Below are 15498 nucleotides of genomic sequence, written 5' to 3'. Positions count from 1 at the left end.
CTTATTATGGGATTGGATATGGACACTACAAAGCGTGTGTTGGCATTGTTCTGGGGGCCCTGCCTGAGCTTGCCTCACCCTGTAGCTTCCCCCACCATGTAGCTTCTCCCACCACGACTTCTCCCACTACTGCCTATGAGCCCCCACTATACGACTACTCCTACAGTACGAATAACGCAGTTGGCATTCAGTTTCAGTGAGACCTCGGTGAATAGTGCGACTAGTCTTAGCTATTCGAAGGGCGTCTTAGTGCTTTGCTCGAGTTGCAGTCGGTTTCATAGTGTCAGTTGGATCACTTTTCAGGGCATTATGTCGTCTGAGCCTGGCAATGAATTACGATGGAACGCAGTTATGTGTTACTTTCCTGGGCGTCCATACTACCTCAGATATCAGATTGGGTTTGATATACTTGTTAACCCTCCTGATGCACAAGCGGATCCATCTGTGGCCGGTCAACCTCCACGCTTGATCCGTGTTCAGCTTTACTTCCCAGATGGTATTATCTGCAATCCTGCATACTTCGATGAAATGCCAAATCCTCTTTCATTCGAAGGTGATGTGCCACATTCCTACCCTCCACTCCCTGATGTCTATCCACCAATGCACCCAGATAATCCACATCCAACCCAGTCGTTTTATCGTCGTCTACGCCAGCAAGCTATGATGTTGCAGGAACAACTTTATACTCGTGTGCTTGTAGATATCGCAAATGGCCAGCCTGGGGAATTTATGGTAATTGATGACACACCATACGATGTCATTCCTCACTGCAACGAGTGCAATGAGTTTCACAGAGATCCAGAACTTGTTCACATGAAACGACCCCGAGGTGCTCCAAAACGCAAGCACTCAAAGCAGTCACACAAACAGCCAGGGCGTTCACATCAGCGTCCATCAAAGTCCACATCCACAGATGAGCAGGACACGTCACATGCAGCACCACACACAGCCGGTGAAAGTGTCACCACAGGCCCCAGTGAGTATAATGCTTTTGAAAATTTTCGGATAACAATTTAAACATATTACGCTACATATTATCTGTGGATGTTTTTGTAATGCTTCCCGTAATTGTTTTACTATATTCATGACTTGCACTAGAGATCTGCCAGTCTAATAAATTTCGATGCTACTACCTGGAGACAACTAGTGAATACATTGTTGCCAACAAGATTTGAAGTAGTTGTATCATGTGATCGCTGAAAACCTTCCTTAATCACAAAAGAAATTTGTATTTTTGAGAGAATGTGGTTGATTTCTAAGTCTGCTTTATGATTTTGGATCAGCAAGATGTACTAATCGCTTTCGACTGTGATTCAGACTGAAGAAAATTTCAAAATACTAAAGCACACTAAGAATCGTAAAGTATATATTTCTTATATTTGTCGTGTGTTATTCTGAAAGGACTGCATCATAAACCAGAATCTGACATTTCCTGCGCATTTCAGTTTGTCTCTCTCTTTCAAAATTGAGTATACTATTTCCTATATTTTACATTCATTCACCTCTAGTTTTCCCCTCTGTGACGAAATTACAATGATATGAAGTTATGTTCATATTTAGTGAAAAACCTCCATGTTACTTATTTATGATATTCGATTGCTTTTCTGCAACGTGTAACAACAAATATTTTATCTAACATTTATGGAGATAGGTTCTATTAGAGACAATATGAAAACATTTAACAATATTACTGCCATCACACATACCGAGCGAGGTGGTGCAGTGGTTAGCACTCTGGACTCGCATTCGGGAGGATAACGGTTCAATTCCGTCTCCAGCCATCCTGATTTAGGTTTTCCGTCATTTCCCTAAATCGTTTCAGGCAAATGCCAGAATGGTTCCTTTGAAAGGGCACGGCCGATTTCCTTCCCAATCCTTCCCTAACCCGAGCTTGCGCTCCGTCTCTGATGACCTCGTTGTCGACGGGACGTTAAACACTAACCACCACCACCACCACCTGCCATCACACAGTAAGTGGTATCTAATTTGACACTCCACTACTAGTTGTGGATTTATACATGTTAAAATAATATGCTACCTACTACCACTCAGTAAGTGGTACCTTATTTGAAATTGCACTACTAGTTCCAGCTACATACCGTACATGAATTGCTAATTCAAGTTAATGAAACTATCTGAATTTACAGTAAGAAAATATTAATTGGACTGTGAAAAGTCATTATTGTCAAGCCTCTATATTCAGCTAAATTTTGGGAACTCAGAATCCCTCAGTGATTACCAAATAATTTGCACAAAATATGAATTTTCACACATGAATGTTACTAGTTCATGAGTCACAGAGGCACATCAACATACTTCATTTAATTCTTTGCTACAGCCCAGAAAGAATACAAAAGGAAATTACATTAATTAAACAGCATTGCAGAGCATAGAGAATCTGAGAAATATTTATTTACTTGTAATTTCTTTTTTTATTCTATGCTTAAACTTTTTCATTGTATGCAATCTTACTAGGTATTCTGTACTAAACTAGTTATTAGTGAGTTATCTGTAGTAAAGGATTTGTTAGAGGTCTGTGTTTGGTAAGCAATTCATACAGAAAGTAATGGAGTTGCTCACAAGAATGATAATAGCTGCCAGACCTCACTTGTTTATCAGTCTCGAACGGACCTTACAATGTGTCCTTATGGGAAAATAGCACAGTATGTCATAGGGTGCTTTACAAACTTTGTCTTTGAAGTGTTTTGCAGTTAATATATTTTTTTCTACATTTGCCCACAGATTTTATATGCCATTTATTGCAATAACTGACATAAGCTAGTCCTGTGGGTTTCTTTTTTTTTCAGAAAAACATCTGCAAAAGCGCAAAAAGCGTACAGTGACTCAGCAGTTGCCAGAGGAAAATGAGTTACATGAAATAGCGACAGGAATACAAAACAAAAATGTTTCCACTCAGGCTGCTGTTGCAACCATCGAAAAGGCAATGGATCGTTTGAATATACAAGGTAAGAATAATGAGGGAAATGTAGTTCAGGACAGTGAGAAGCTTTATGCAGATGCAAATGTTGATAACGACAACTAGATGGATGCAAATTTAGCAACATGGCGATTCTTGTCATACATCCTGCACTCAATGTCATGAGGAATTTTATTTGTATTTTATGTTGCCCGTAAAGTCAATTATGTTGTGAAACCAGAATTGACATTTTGTCTGCGCATTTCGGTGTTAAGTATTTCCCTTTCAGCATTGTGTATTTAACACTATTTCCTATGCTTTATACACATTCAGCTCGATTTTTCTGTTCTGTGATGCAATTACAATGATGTGAAGTTATGTCCATAGTTAATGAAAAACAACAATTTATTTGTTTATGATATTTGTTTGCTTTTCTGCAACATACAATACCAAATACTTTATACAACATTTAAACAGATGAGTTCCATTAAAAGCAGTATGAAATATCTGCTGTCACTCAGTAAGTTGTGCTGTCCCTACGGCACTGCTAGTTACTGACTTGCACTCATTAGTTGAAGCCACATGCATAAATTTCTAATTCAGGTTAATGAAAATATCTAAATTTCCAGTAAGCAAATCTTAATGAAACTGGGCACAATCATAATTGTCAAGCTTCTATGTTCATCTGTATTTTGGAAACTCTGAATTTCTCAGTGAATCAGAAATAGTTTGCACAAAATATAAATTTCCACACATGAATGATATTAACTCATGAATCACAGATGCACATGAACATACGTCATTTATATTTTTCAGCATTTCACGATACAACATAAAAAGAAATTTCAACACTTAACAGCATTATGGAGCATACAGCACCCTAGAAATATTTGTTTACTTGTCATTCATTTTTTTCTACTAAGCTTAACATTTTTCATTGTATGTAACCTTACTAGTTGTGCTATACTAAACCAGTTGTCAATGAGTTACGTTTGGCAAATGATTTGTTGAAAGCCCATAAAATCTTCTATGTTTGACTTGTGACTCAGAGAACAAAATGGAGTTTCTCCCAAGAATGATAATAACTGGCAGACGTCACTTGTTTTTCAGTCTTGAAAGAACCTTATAATGTGTAATTATGAGAAAATAAGCACAGTATGCTATAGGCAGCTTGACACAGTGTATCCTTTAAGTGTCTTACAGTTAATATATTTTTTGTATATTTACCCACAGATTCGACACCCTATTTATTACAATAACTGTGATGTACACTAGACCTGTGGTTTCTTTTCTTTTATTTTTAGAAAACAATCTGCAAAAGCAAGAAAAGCCTACATTGACTCAACAGTTGCCAGAGAAAGATGGGTTACATGAAATAGCAACAGGGATACAAGACAAAAATGCTTCCACTGAGCCTGCTGCTGCCACCATAAAAGATGAAATGGATCGTTTGAATTCGCATGAAGAGAACGATGATGGAAATGTCGTTCAGGACAACGAGAAGCTCAGTGAAGATGCAAATGTCAATGACGACAAATAGATGGATGCAAATTTAGCCACATGATGACTCTTTTCACTTATCCTGTGCTCAATGCCAAGGGGAATTTCATTTGTATTTTAGACATATTGGCAAATTACGGCCTCTAAAGTAATGTACGTAACTTTATTTACCTCACAGGAGGTGGTTTAGAGACTTATGTAAGCATGCATGTGGTGTCTGGCTCAGGTTTCCAACAGAGATAGTCTTAACATTTTTATGTGTATTTTTTAAATTTAAACATGAAGAATTCATTTTTATGCTATGAGTAGAGTTTTGTAGTGTAAAGATTGATTGAAAGCTTTTCATATGACGATGGAATGCTAAGCAAGTAGAAAAGTGCTTAGCCATCTGAAAGTAATCTACTAGGTGTCTACAGTGTCAACTAGTTGTTTATTAAGATGACGTGTAGCATTTTATACTAATGTGTACTTATTGCCTGGTACCTGCATTCTGTGGTGGGTATGAATAAGAAGGTTGTCCAACCATAGTTATTGTGATTTCTATTGTACAGGGATCTTTCAACAGTGGTTACATCATTTTCCACTGCTGTGTAAAATACTTGTGATTTTAACATGTGTGCTTCACTCATACCAGTTAATGAATTAAAAACCTAAGTAAAATGTTCATTTAAAGCAGGAAACATATGATACAGAATTGCTATGTTTCTACAATTCTGACAGAATACATTACTGTTTGTTGAACAATCTTACTATGGAAACTTGTATTGGGGATTATTGTTATTGTAGAATTACTGTAGGTAGAAAAGGGAATTATACAAAACTATAGTTGGAAATAGAAGTAAATATTTCAGTTAAATAGACTGTTTTAATCATGTAATTGACCTTTGGATGTGATAGATAATATCTGACTGATGTAGCTGTTCAGTTTCTGTGCTACAATTGGGTATGATTTCATGAATTATCAATTTATTGGTTGTTATAAGTGACTTGTAAAATGTTTGTGAGCATTAAGTAAAAAATGTGTGTGAAACCCATTTTTTATACAATGTGAGAAACGAATGCTTAGCTTCTTTATTACATACAGTATCATACATGACAGTTAATTATAGCCTTTTATGGTATAACCAAATACACTGATAAATTTCTAATTGGACATAGATAAATTTGTGGGTAAAGTGTTTTCCCTAAATATATCATGTGTATATTACTATGAATCCCAAAACAATAACTAATAAATTTTTAGTATTATACAGTTCTACTTATGGGTAATCATTTGTCTATGACTTTTCTAAAAACTGAAGTTGCTGAGCACCTGTACTGCTATAAGTACGCTAACAATGTGTAAAAAATATAGTTTGACAATTGTTCTTATATAGGAACGAGTTATCCTTGATATATTTGTGAAAATACTTATGAAATTGGAAATTTCACTTTGAGCTGTGTTTTTTGTAATTAGTTTTTTCTTATAAGATTATATGATTTCTGTATGTTTTTCATTAAATAAAGGATCAATACCTTGAACAACAACTCTTTTGTGTAATTATTTTCTTATTGCTTTTTAGGCAACTGGTAAGCAATAACAGATCTAAATAAAAGCTGGAAGGCCTCTGCAGCATATGCTGAGGGCTATCACAGAGCAAATTAATATTGGTACTAAGACTGTAGACCAAGTGAGGTAATGCAGTGGGTAGCACACTGGACTCGTATTCTGGAGGATAACGGTTCAATCCCGCATCTGGCCATCCTGATTTAGGTTTTCGGTGATTTTCCTAAATCGCTCCAGGCAAATGTTGTGGTGGTTCCTTTGAAAGAGCATGGCCGACATCCTTCCCCATTCTTCCCTAATCTGATGAGACCGATAACCTCGCTGTTTGGCCTCCTCCCCCAAACAACCCAACCCTACTAAGACCGTGGATCCCCATGACTGATACAGTTCAGTAGAGTGAGTGCAATTTCCACATTATTCATTTCATTATGAACAATAATTAATGTTTGTGTTAAGATGCTACCATAAACGTAGTGTCTGGATTTTCTGCAGTATTAACTAAAATTATACACGCAATACTTTTTACATTAGCAAAACAGAGATAAAAACGTTCATAGATAACTAGTCAAGTTACTCGGTCAAAGAAAACAGCTGCTATTTCTAGAAGCTTTTGCAGGTATGTCTTCAAATCTGCAGTACATATTTTATGTATGTATATGCAGAATAAAAAGTATATCTTTTCTAGCTAATATAACGATCATCAACAATATTTGTAGATTTTCTTGTACTGTGTTGCTTGCAAGATTCAGGACAAAAATCAAAAAAGTAAGTTTTCATTAAATGACTTTTAGCACCAACTAATTAGGCCAATATTTAAGTTGGAAAAATAATGTTAAAATCATGTATAACATGAGTTTATCAGTTTTGGAAGAGAAAAATTATCGTTCTTTTGGTTTAATAATTTCATGAATCCCATGTTGAAGGTAAATGAAGAAAATATTTTTGTAAAACACAGTATTGTTCTGGTGGCACATCAGTTTTAAAGCAGAATTAAAGTTTCAGTGTATTCAGCAAGTTGTTACTTCATTATCTTTTTTACATACTTTGTTTAAATTTGTTCTTGTATGTCTCTGTCATAGTTTTCACATTAACAATTATATAACGAAATTTGTCTGTAAAACTTGCTCAACTGCAAATATTGTCGTGAATGGATGGGGTCACTACATTTCTTGAAACTATACTTACTGAATGGAGGTTTGTTATGTCACTGAGAAGAGGACACCAATTTTATTACTACGACGTGACGCCTAATAACACAACACTCTAAAAAATGAATACCATACACTTCACAAAAACTATGCCTCTTGTAAAAAATAGTCTCTCTCACTGAAAAAGGCACCTCTTACAACAATTCACATTCATTTCCAGTGCTTTTTTCAGTACAGATTCAATATAGTCACGAACGCTCTACATTTGACACACACATTACTATCTCCTGTTCACTAAAACACATATTTGCTCAGTTACTGGCTTCTTAGCAAAAATTCTGAGACACAAAGCACTTCATATGGTAAACTGATACTATACAGCATGAAGTACTAGAAAGTAAATAAAAGGAGCGCAGGTGCGTCACTTAAAGGCAAACAACGAGAACGCTGTAGTTGTTTTCTCAACAGCAGTAACACATTTTATGAACATATTGGAGTCTATTTAGAAAGTTAAGAAATTCTGATTTACAATCTATAGAAAATGTTTCTAATCGTTCAAGCAACAAGTGACCAAGGAAAAGTCAGCCACTCGCATTTATACTTCGGGTCCACATTCATAGAGCTGATTTGACAACACAGTTGCCACATAAAATCGTGTAAGAGGCTCACAGACATGTTGAAAATAAATAGTAGTACTATATTAAGGCTGGACTGGTCACAATTAAAAAATCATGTTTGAAAATATAATGACTTTATTGCTCGTAATATGACGTGTTTCGGACTTGGCAGATTAGATTAGATTAGATTAGATTAATACTTGTTCCATAGATCATGAATACGACACTTCGTAATGATGTGGAACGTGTCAGGTTAATAAAAGATGTCTGTACAAGAAATTACATTACACAAAATATTGCATGACACTAATGATTAAGGGTTTTTTTTTTACTTAGTTTATATCTAAAAATTCAGCCAATGAGTAGAAGGAGTTGTCATCTAGAAATTCTTTTAATTTATTTTTAAATGTTAGTTGGCTATCTGTCAGGCTTTTGATGCTGTTTGGTAGGTGCCCAAAGACTTCTGTGGCAGCATAATTTACCCCTTTCTGTGCCAAAGTCAGATTTAACCCTTTCTCCTGGTGTTATAGGTATGCACACTGCTATTACTTTTGAATTGGGTTGGATTATTATCAACAAATTTCATAAGGGAATATATATACTGTGAGGTTACTGTGAGGATCCCTAGATCCTTAAATAGATGTCTGCAGGATGACCGTGGGTGGGCTCCAGCAATTATTCTGATTACACGTTTTTGTGCAATGAATACTTTTCTACTCAACGATGAATTACCCCAGAATATGATGCCATACGAAAGCAGTGAATGAAAGTAGGCATAGTAAGCTAATTTACTGAGATTCTTATCACCAAACTTTGCAATAACCCTAATAGCATACGTAGCTGAACTCAGACGTTTCAGCAGACCATCAATGTGTTGCTTCCAGTTTAACCTCTCATCAATGGCCACACCTAAAAATTTTGAAAATTCTACCTTAGCTACAGACTTCTGTTCAAATTCTATATTTATTACTGGAGTTGTGCCATTTACTGTACGGAACTGTATATACTGTGTTTTATCAAAATTTAAATAGAGTCCATTTGCTGAGAACCACTTAATAATTTTGTGAAAAACATCATTTACAATTACATCACTTAGTTCTTGGCTTTTGGATGTTATTACTATACTTGTATCATCAGCAAAAAGAACTAACTTTGCATCTTCATCAATGTGGAATGGTAAGTCATTAATGTATATCAAGAACAGTAAAGGACCTAAGACCTAAGACCGAACCCTGTGGGACCCCGTGCTTGATAGCACCCCAGTTTGAGGAATCAGCTGTTGTTTTAACATTACACGAACCACTTATTTCAACTTTCTGCATTCTTCCAGTTAAGTATGAATTAAACCATTTGTGCACTGCCTCACTCAAACCATAATGATTTAACTTATCTAAAAGAATTCCATGATTTACACAATCAAAGGCCTTTGAGAGATCACAAAAAATACCAATGGGTGATGTCCGGTTATTCAGAGCATTTAATATTTGATCAGTGAAAGCATATATAGCATTTTCTGTTGAAAAGCCTTTCTGAAAACCAAACTGACATTTTGTTAGTACTTTATTTTTACAAATATGGGAGGCTACTCTTGAATACATTACTTTCTCAAAAATTATTGATAGAGCTGTCAGAAGAGAGATTAGGCGGTAGTTGTTGACATCCGACGTATCCCCCTTTTTATGCAATAGTTTTACAATGGCATATTTCAGTCTATCGGGGAAAACACCCTGCTCCAAAGAGCTATTACATACGTGGCTGAGAATCCTACTTATCTGTGGGGAACAAGCTTTAAGTACTTTGATGGAAATGCCATCAATTCCATAAGAGCTTTTACTTTTCAGTGAGTTTATTATTTTACTGATTTCAGAGGGAGAGGTTGGTGGAATTACAGTTGTTTCAAACTGCGCAGGTATGGCCTCTTCTATTAATAGCCTTGCCTCTTCTAGTGAAGATCTAGATCCTATTTTCTCCACAACATTTAAAAAATGATTATTCAAAATATTTTCAATTTCTGATTGTTTGTTAGTGCACTTGTCATTCAGTTTTATTGCACTAAAGTCTTCCTGTGCTCTTGGTTGCCCTGTTTCCCTTTCAATAATATTCCAAATTGCTTTAATTTTATTATCAGAGTTACTGATCTCAGACATGATACACATGCTTCTGGACTTTTTAATAACTTTTCTTAGTACCGCACAATAGTTTTTATAATATTGAACAATTTCGGGGTCAGTACTCCCTCTTGCTGTTAGATACAGTTCTCTTTTACGGTTGCAAGATATTCTTATTCCTTTAGTTAGCCGAGGTTTTTTATATGTTTTCTTGGAATTATGTAACTATTTTCTTGGGAAAACAATTTTCAAATACCCTTAAAAATGTATTGTGAAATAAGTTATATTTCAAGTTTGCATCGGGTTCCTTATACACTTCATCCCAGTCTAGCTGCTGTAGGCTTTCCCTAAAGTTTGCAATATTTATATTGTTAATTGAACGCACTGCTTTGAAAGTCTGATTTATTATACTGCATGGAGCTATGTCATGTACTGTAACAAGCTGTGCACTATGATCTGAAAGACCATTCTCAACAGGATAAGCATTTATGTCCTTAAACTTATCTTGGTCTATAAAAAAGTTATCTATCAATGTACTGCTGTTCTTTGTTATCCGAGTAGGAAAATCAATGACGGAGCTCAAATTGAAAGAACTGAGTAATACTAAAAGGTCATTCTTCCTATTACACTCTTTCAGGGAATCAACATTGAAATCCCCACAAATGATAATTTGCTTCCCCCTGTCTGACAGATAGCACAACAAAGCATCCAAGTTTTCTAGAAATGCTGGAAATTCCCTGAGGGGGACCTATACACTGTTACAATTATGAAAGTGCCATCATTTAGTTTAAGTTCAGTGGCACATGCTTCCATATGTTGCTCTACACAAAATTTTTTAGTTTCTAAATTTTTTGCACTGTGGAAGCTTTTGACATATATGGCAACTCCTCCTCTCATCATATTATCTCTACTTACATGTGCAGCTAATTTGTACCCATTGATGCTAACCTTTGGCATATCAGTGACAATGTGATGCTCAGACAGGCATAGTATATCTATTACATTCTTGGTTTCTATATCTTCTAAACAAAGCAGAAGCTCATCAATTTTATTCTTCAATCCCCCAATATTTTGATGAAATATACTAACAGTATTTTTCACTTTACTTTTGTGAGTATCTTTAACTTTTTTAACATCTTTAGTACTTGCCTGGCTGAGTTTCCCACAGGACACTGATCTTACACTAAAAAAGAGTTTCCACCATGAGATGTAGTTCCTCCCCCTTTAAATTTCCTGCTATCAGCCCAGCCAGTTTACCCTTCCCTTTCCTGTTGAGGTGTAGGCCATGTCTAGTATAGTCCCACCTACAGAGTGAATCAACAGGAACCACACCAATGTGTGACCCTGCACCAGATCCAAGTAGCCGTTCCAACTCCAAATTAACTCTCCTGACAGAAGAGGTCAAATGAGGTCGGTCGTAGCGCTCCAGAACCGACACAAACCCAACACTGGTATGATTCGATGCCGATGCAATCTTTGCCAGGTCACACTTTATGCTGTACCCTGGATCTCTGTCAATACTGTTGCCCGGCCCACCCACAATAACCACGGTGTCTTCCTTAGTAAAACCTTTACATAGTGAACCTAAATCCTCTGTAACCTGCACAAGTTCAGCACTAGGTTTGAAAAAACTTGTGACTGGTAATCCAACCCTAATTCATCCTGTAGAAGTTGGCCCACACCCGTTGCATGCGAACTACCTAGCAATAAGACTTTCTTTCTCTTTGCAGACTTCCCTACATTCTTAATCAATTTGCTGCTGAAAGCTTGTTGAGCCCTGTCTACATCTACTTCTGTGAGAGGCTCATCAGTTTCTGACTGAGGCAACAGGTTAAACCTATTTTGTACATTAATAACAAAGCTGTCAGAAGAATTTCTTGGCCTGTTCCTCATGCCTGTTGCCACTTCCCACCCCTGTTTACCCTTCTCCCCCCTTAACCTGCCCAGTTCTCGCCTAGCCTCATCTAACTCAGCCTGAAGGGCAGCAATTTTCCCCTCCTGTTCCACAATCTTCCTATCTCTACTGCATAGCCTACAGAACCACTGATGAGTCTCGCTCATTTTCCCAATTCCCACGCCACTACAGTCAACCCAATGAAAAAAGTTACTACATCCATCACACCAGACCCCGGAGCTAACGATCCTACGGCACGTCAGGCACTTTACACTCATGGTACAAATCGATTTCAGTGACAGAAAGACAATTAAGTTACCGGAAAACAATGAAAATACGTGTACGAAAAATTAGGCCTACTCGCGACTATGTAAACAGTGGTTCAGAAGTTTTTTACTGGAAATTACTTAAGAGATGACGATACTCTACAGATATAAAGGGGCAGCAAACGTATTTAGCACACTAAACTATCAGTAAATGCACTTAAGATTGCGGTATGAAGTCTAATCTGAAAACTCAAAAGTTCGGCCTGTTTAGATATCTGTGATAAAGTACGAAAGATACATGGAAATTACAAAACTGAATCAGAACAGTGAACTACAAGAACAAAGCTCAGTTGTTCACACAAGGTGCTTCAGGGCAAAACATGCCTAGCATCATGATGCTGCACGTAGATATAAAGCTTACAAGATGTGTACATAACAATCGTTAGCAGAGTAGTGGAAAAATCTTTAACATGAAACAGGTGAACAGTCATGCCAGATGTCAGCATAGCAGTGATGCTGGCGCCATACCTCTTCGTAATTCACAACAGAGTCCAAACAAATTAATCATAAAAATACAGTGGTCAAATAAACATGATAAAATTACAACAGGAAGCAAGAAAGCAAAAGATTTTTTTTAGTTTATAACGAGGACAGAAAAGAAAAAAACTGATTGGCTACCGTCAGGTGGCAAAGTAGTAGCAAATATGATGACGTACTTCGTCAAGATTGATAGTGAATTTTATCTATGAGAAGTACTAGATATGAGTATGTAGGCAACAAAATAATTAGTTACAAACTTTAAAATGTAAAATAAAAAGCAATAAACGAAGACGTTCTGGCTGTTATCAGGTAGCAGAATAGTAGCAACATTGACGCTGTACATCGTTGTACCTGAAAATAGCTATATTAAAAGCTAAACAAAAAATAATACATTATCACAATGCAAATAAGAAACGAATGAACAGAGTCATATTGACTGACGTCAGCTTGTAATAAAAACTAACAGATGAAAGAAGCACAAGAGCTATGGCGAGCGTCTTTACACAAGTTGTAAATGCATAGAAATAGAACAAAGTAAACAAATATACCGTGATACAAAGACGCGAACCTTTGTAAGGAACATAAGGTAGCCATCTGTTACTGGAAGTATAAAAAGTGAAGGCGTATGAAAATGAGAATAAGATACAATTTCTAAGAAAAAAGAACCAGTGCATCAAATGCAGAATATTATCTATCTGTCAATGGTTTTAATCATATAACGAGGAAATACTGTTGTATAGGAGGAGCTATCACGTGATGCTGCATATCGTGGATCTACTTTTGATTGTTAATCTTCAATTTGTAACTAAAGCACTTACTCTACACATACGGAGAAAATATTGTACTACTCCACTGGGGTTACTATGACGTGCTCAAAAAAACAAAGACAAACCTTTACTACTCACCAAACCATCAACACGAGGTCTGTAAGCATTACGAACCATGCTCTGTGTCCATCTTTTACATCATCATGCCATGAAGCAATACTGAAAGAAAAGAAAATTTCATTCATGTACAACTTAATTTGTCTCTCTACGTGATATCTCAGTAGGCACATAGGGCACACGTTGTCGACATCATGATCACCTTACTCCAAAAACTGCCATCCCATCTAGCCACCATAACTAGCCTTCTAGATGGGTAAGAAGAAACGTCGTCTTTAACAATTCATTTTTTTTTCAGTGCGCTATTCAAGTGTAGAATGTGGATGTGTGAAGAAAGTTACCATTAGTGCACAATACTAAGAAAAAAAAAACTGGGGCTCTGTGCTGGCTATGAATGTTGTAAATCGGCCATGTGATAAATTAATATTGGAATACTGAAGTAATTCACATCCTGCATCCATGTATGTGTTAGTAGCACATCTCAAAACATGCCTGTAATTTTACATAGAGAGACTGCATAGCACCAAGGTGTGTGAGGTGCTGCGTCCCATGACTCTCTCAACCCGACACACACACACACACACACACACACACACACACACACACACACACACACACAGAGAGAGAGAAACATCACTAGGCCTGATGATGCATGTCAGATACCACACATAACTAGCATACGTCTTGACGCAGTGCATTATCGTCACAATTTAGTGAAATAATACACTGAGACTGAGGGAGGTGGCGCAGTGGTTTGCACACTGGACTCTCATACGGGAGGACAACAGTTCAAGCCCACATCCGGCCATCCTGATTTCGGTTTCTCGTGATTTCCCTAAATCCCTTCAAGCAAATTCCAAGATGGTTCCTTTGAAAGGGTACGGCCAACTTCCTTCCTTATCCTTCCCTAATCCGATGGGACTTACGACCTCGCTGTTCGGTCTCATACCCAAATTCAACCAGCTACAGTGAGATGACAAAAATCATGGGAGAGCATATATAAAAATGGTGGTAGTACAGCGTATGCAAGGTATAAAAAAAAAATTCATTGGCGGACCTGTCATTAGTACTCAGGTGTTTTATGCGAAAAGGTTTCCAAAGTTATTATGGGCACAAGACGGGAATTAACAGATTTTTTTCATGTGTGACTTTTTTACCTACTTTGGACTGCCTCTACAAATATGACTTAATAATGGTCTAAAAACTTTTAGCATTGCACTTGATAATGGCATAAAAGCCGAAATCTGCATAGTACAGAAGATAAATGTAATAATACCGTCAATTGGCTGTTTACACATTTAAAAAGTATTCCACGACTGTGGCCCAACGCCATCGAAAATTCATCAGCCATTGCCAGACTTTGAATGCGGAATAATAGTTGGAGATAAACTCAGGGGACATTCTATTTCGGAAATCCTTAGGGAATTCATATGCTCAGATGCTTAGTGTCAACAGTGTGCCGAGAGTAGGACATTACAGGCATTACCTCTCACCACAGGCAACGCAATGACCGACAGTCTTCACTTAACGACCGAGAGCAGTGGCGTGTGCGAATAGTTATCAGTGCTAAGAGACTAGCAGCACTGCGTGAAATAACCTCAGAAATCAATGTGGAACGTACGACAAACATGTCGAGATAGGACAGTGCCGCGAAGTTTGGTATTCTTGGGATATGGTAGCAGGCGACCAATGCAAGTGCTTTTGCTAACAGCACGACATCGCCTGTAGTGCCTGTTCTGGGCTCGGGAGCATATCGATTGGACCCTAAATAGCCAAAAAATGGTGGTCTGGTCAAATCAGTCCAGATTTCAGTTGGTAAGAGCAGATGGTACTGTTCGAGTGTGGCGCAGACACCCCCCCCCCCCCCCCCAAAAAAAAGCCATGGACCCAAGTTGTCAACAAGGCTCTGTGCAAGCTGCTGGTGACTACGTAATGGTGTGGATTGTGTTTATATACAATCGCTGACTGGAAATGGTTACGGTCGGCTACTTGGAGACCATTTGCAACCATTCATGGTCTTCATGTACCCAAACAACGAAGGAATTTTTATGGACAACAGTGCGTCATGTTGTTTGCGA

The 15498-nt window shown here is 37.2% G+C and overlaps 1 protein-coding gene across 1 annotated transcript; it reads left to right on the top strand.

Moving 5' to 3' along the window:
* Positions 1-278: 278 nt before the first annotated feature.
* LOC126298980 (uncharacterized) lies at positions 279-4506 on the top strand. The gene is made up of 3 exons (XM_049990603.1): positions 279-976; positions 2808-2966; positions 4222-4506. Exons 1-3 carry the CDS (start codon positions 310-312, stop codon positions 4455-4457), a joined length of 1062 nt encoding a protein of 353 aa, XP_049846560.1. The 5' UTR covers positions 279-309; the 3' UTR covers positions 4458-4506.
* Positions 4507-15498: the final 10992 nt, after the last annotated feature.

The sequence above is a fragment of the Schistocerca gregaria genome, chromosome X, assembly GCF_023897955.1.
Source record: "Schistocerca gregaria isolate iqSchGreg1 chromosome X, iqSchGreg1.2, whole genome shotgun sequence".
Lineage (NCBI taxonomy): Eukaryota > Metazoa > Arthropoda > Insecta > Orthoptera > Acrididae > Schistocerca > Schistocerca gregaria.
Note: the sequence above shows the minus strand (reverse complement) of the source record. Positions and strands in the feature narration are given on the sequence as shown.